This window comes from Loa loa (genome assembly GCF_000183805.2).
Source record: "Loa loa unplaced genomic scaffold supercont3.163, whole genome shotgun sequence".
NCBI classification, from domain to species: domain Eukaryota; kingdom Metazoa; phylum Nematoda; class Chromadorea; order Rhabditida; family Onchocercidae; genus Loa; species Loa loa.
In genome coordinates, this window is record NW_018108343.1 from 104,308 (window position 1) to 106,281 (window position 1,974).

At 23.7% G+C, this 1,974-nt stretch overlaps 1 protein-coding gene across 1 annotated transcript in view; it reads right to left on the reverse strand.

Annotated features, from left to right (window-relative positions):
• The window catches only part of LOAG_17968 (hypothetical protein), a gene marked incomplete at both ends in the record, with an annotated part of 2,743 nt that continues 769 nt past the window's right edge, over nucleotides 1-1,974 (reverse strand). The window contains 2 exons of the mRNA XM_020450637.1: nucleotides 1-156; nucleotides 1,418-1,497. Coding sequence (XP_020305661.1) covers nucleotides 1-156; nucleotides 1,418-1,497 — 236 coding nt within the window. The remainder of the gene's footprint in view (nucleotides 157-1,417; nucleotides 1,498-1,974) is intronic.

Genomic DNA, 1,974 nt, shown 5'->3' on the forward strand with positions numbered 1-1,974 from the left:
TTATGCAATAAGATAATAACATGCAACACCTGGTTGTGCTATTATACCACTCATGGTACCTAAAATTTCACACATAAATTCAAATTCTCCTAATTGAATAATATTGAATGCAACACCATTGTAATACATACATGCTTGTAAGCATTGTTCATTATCCTGAAACATGCAGGTAATCTATTACAGGTAACATTTAACATATAACAATAATATTATCATTTAAAGCAATTGATAATATAATTTTATTATAAGTGGAGAAATATTATTAGATATTTAGTTTTTTGACAGAAAAAATGTTAAAGTTAATTTTGAAAAAATTCAAATTTATTATCAAATATCATCTACTTCGGATGGTTTTTTTTTTTTGTTACTAATAAAAATTTAATTACTCACATTTTTATTATTAACAATAATAAAAATGAAAATTATTTGAAATTGATTTGAAAAAAAGAAAAAAAGAAAACAAATAAAAACATTAGTTTTTTTGATGAAATCATGAGAGAAAACAATGAATTATTAATTATTTTGTTATAAATTTGAAACTATTATGAAACTTATAATGCATATGTTTCATTTATTGTGTAATGAAATGATTAAGCTAAAATTTAAGCTAAAATATAAGCTAAAATATAAGCTAAAATAAGCTAAAATTGTACATCCATTGCTCTATTCCATATGCACTAACAAAGATGCTAATTGATGTAAATCTCAAATCCTTCCTACTCGAGGAAATGGTGTGGATGACGATCATCGGAAGCATTTCTAAAGATATATTTCAACAAAATCGATTGGATAAACGATGTCGAGCGTTAATTGGGTCTCCTTTTCATATTGCTGTCTTTATTAATTTATCTTATTGAAATTGTAATTACTGATTTTACTGTCTTATTAATAAACTTATTGATAATAATGATTTAATTACTCAAGTTTGAAATATTATCAACCAACGAAGCAAAAGTAATCCTCAACCTTTGTTACGATTAAAGAAGATCATCGACATTAATTAAGCCTTTTTAGTTTGTTTCTTTAATTATACTTCCTTAATTAATTAAATTCAATTGAAAGAGAAAAAGGAAAAATAAAACAAAACTGCTATGTGTAATTTGATAAGTACTAAGTTTAATAATCGATTGAAAAGGAAAAGAAACTAACTAAATTTTTGCCAAAATTATAATTATATTAATTAAGGAAAAAACGATGCCTAATGCTGAGTAAAGCATTGTATTTCATATTATCGTAATAATTTAAAATTAAAATTGCTTAGGGGTAAAATTTCAAAAAATTTAAGCCATATTTTATGTTTATAATGTTTCTGACAATCGTGAAAATTACTTTTTTCGATATAAGTGCTACGATAATTAGCTGTTAGCTTATATTTTAAAACAATGTGATAAGTTACAAATAATTCTAAAAGGTTTACCTGAACGTTATGGACTTCAAATATTTTGCCACCAAGACATTTCCTGCTTTGCACTAATTGAAAACCATTGTTACCAAAGACTAAAATTAAAATTGATTAATTTACATTTAACAAATCAAAATAACAACAATCATATATATATATATAACTGGTTCTTCTTTAGGATTGGTGTTGTTTATAAAGGAACAAGTTTGAGGAAAACAATCACATCATGTGAATAGCTTTCTTTTTTTAAAGTTTCAAATTTAAAATTAATTTATCGATCTTTTATTTCGATGTTTTAAAAAAAAGTAATGGCTAAAATGGCTATTTTAACGATTATTCCTCAATTTCACTTAGTATATATAAGAATATAATGATATGATATGTGATAATATAAGAGATATTTCAACAAAAACTTTTTCCATTTATATCACATATATTTTATGATGAACAAATAACCGAAGTAATCGAATAATCAAAATGATATCTCAACCTGGTACCAGATCTTGTTTTCTCAATGCTACTCTTGTAATTAATGATAATTAGTAACGATAATAATAAAATAATAATAATAA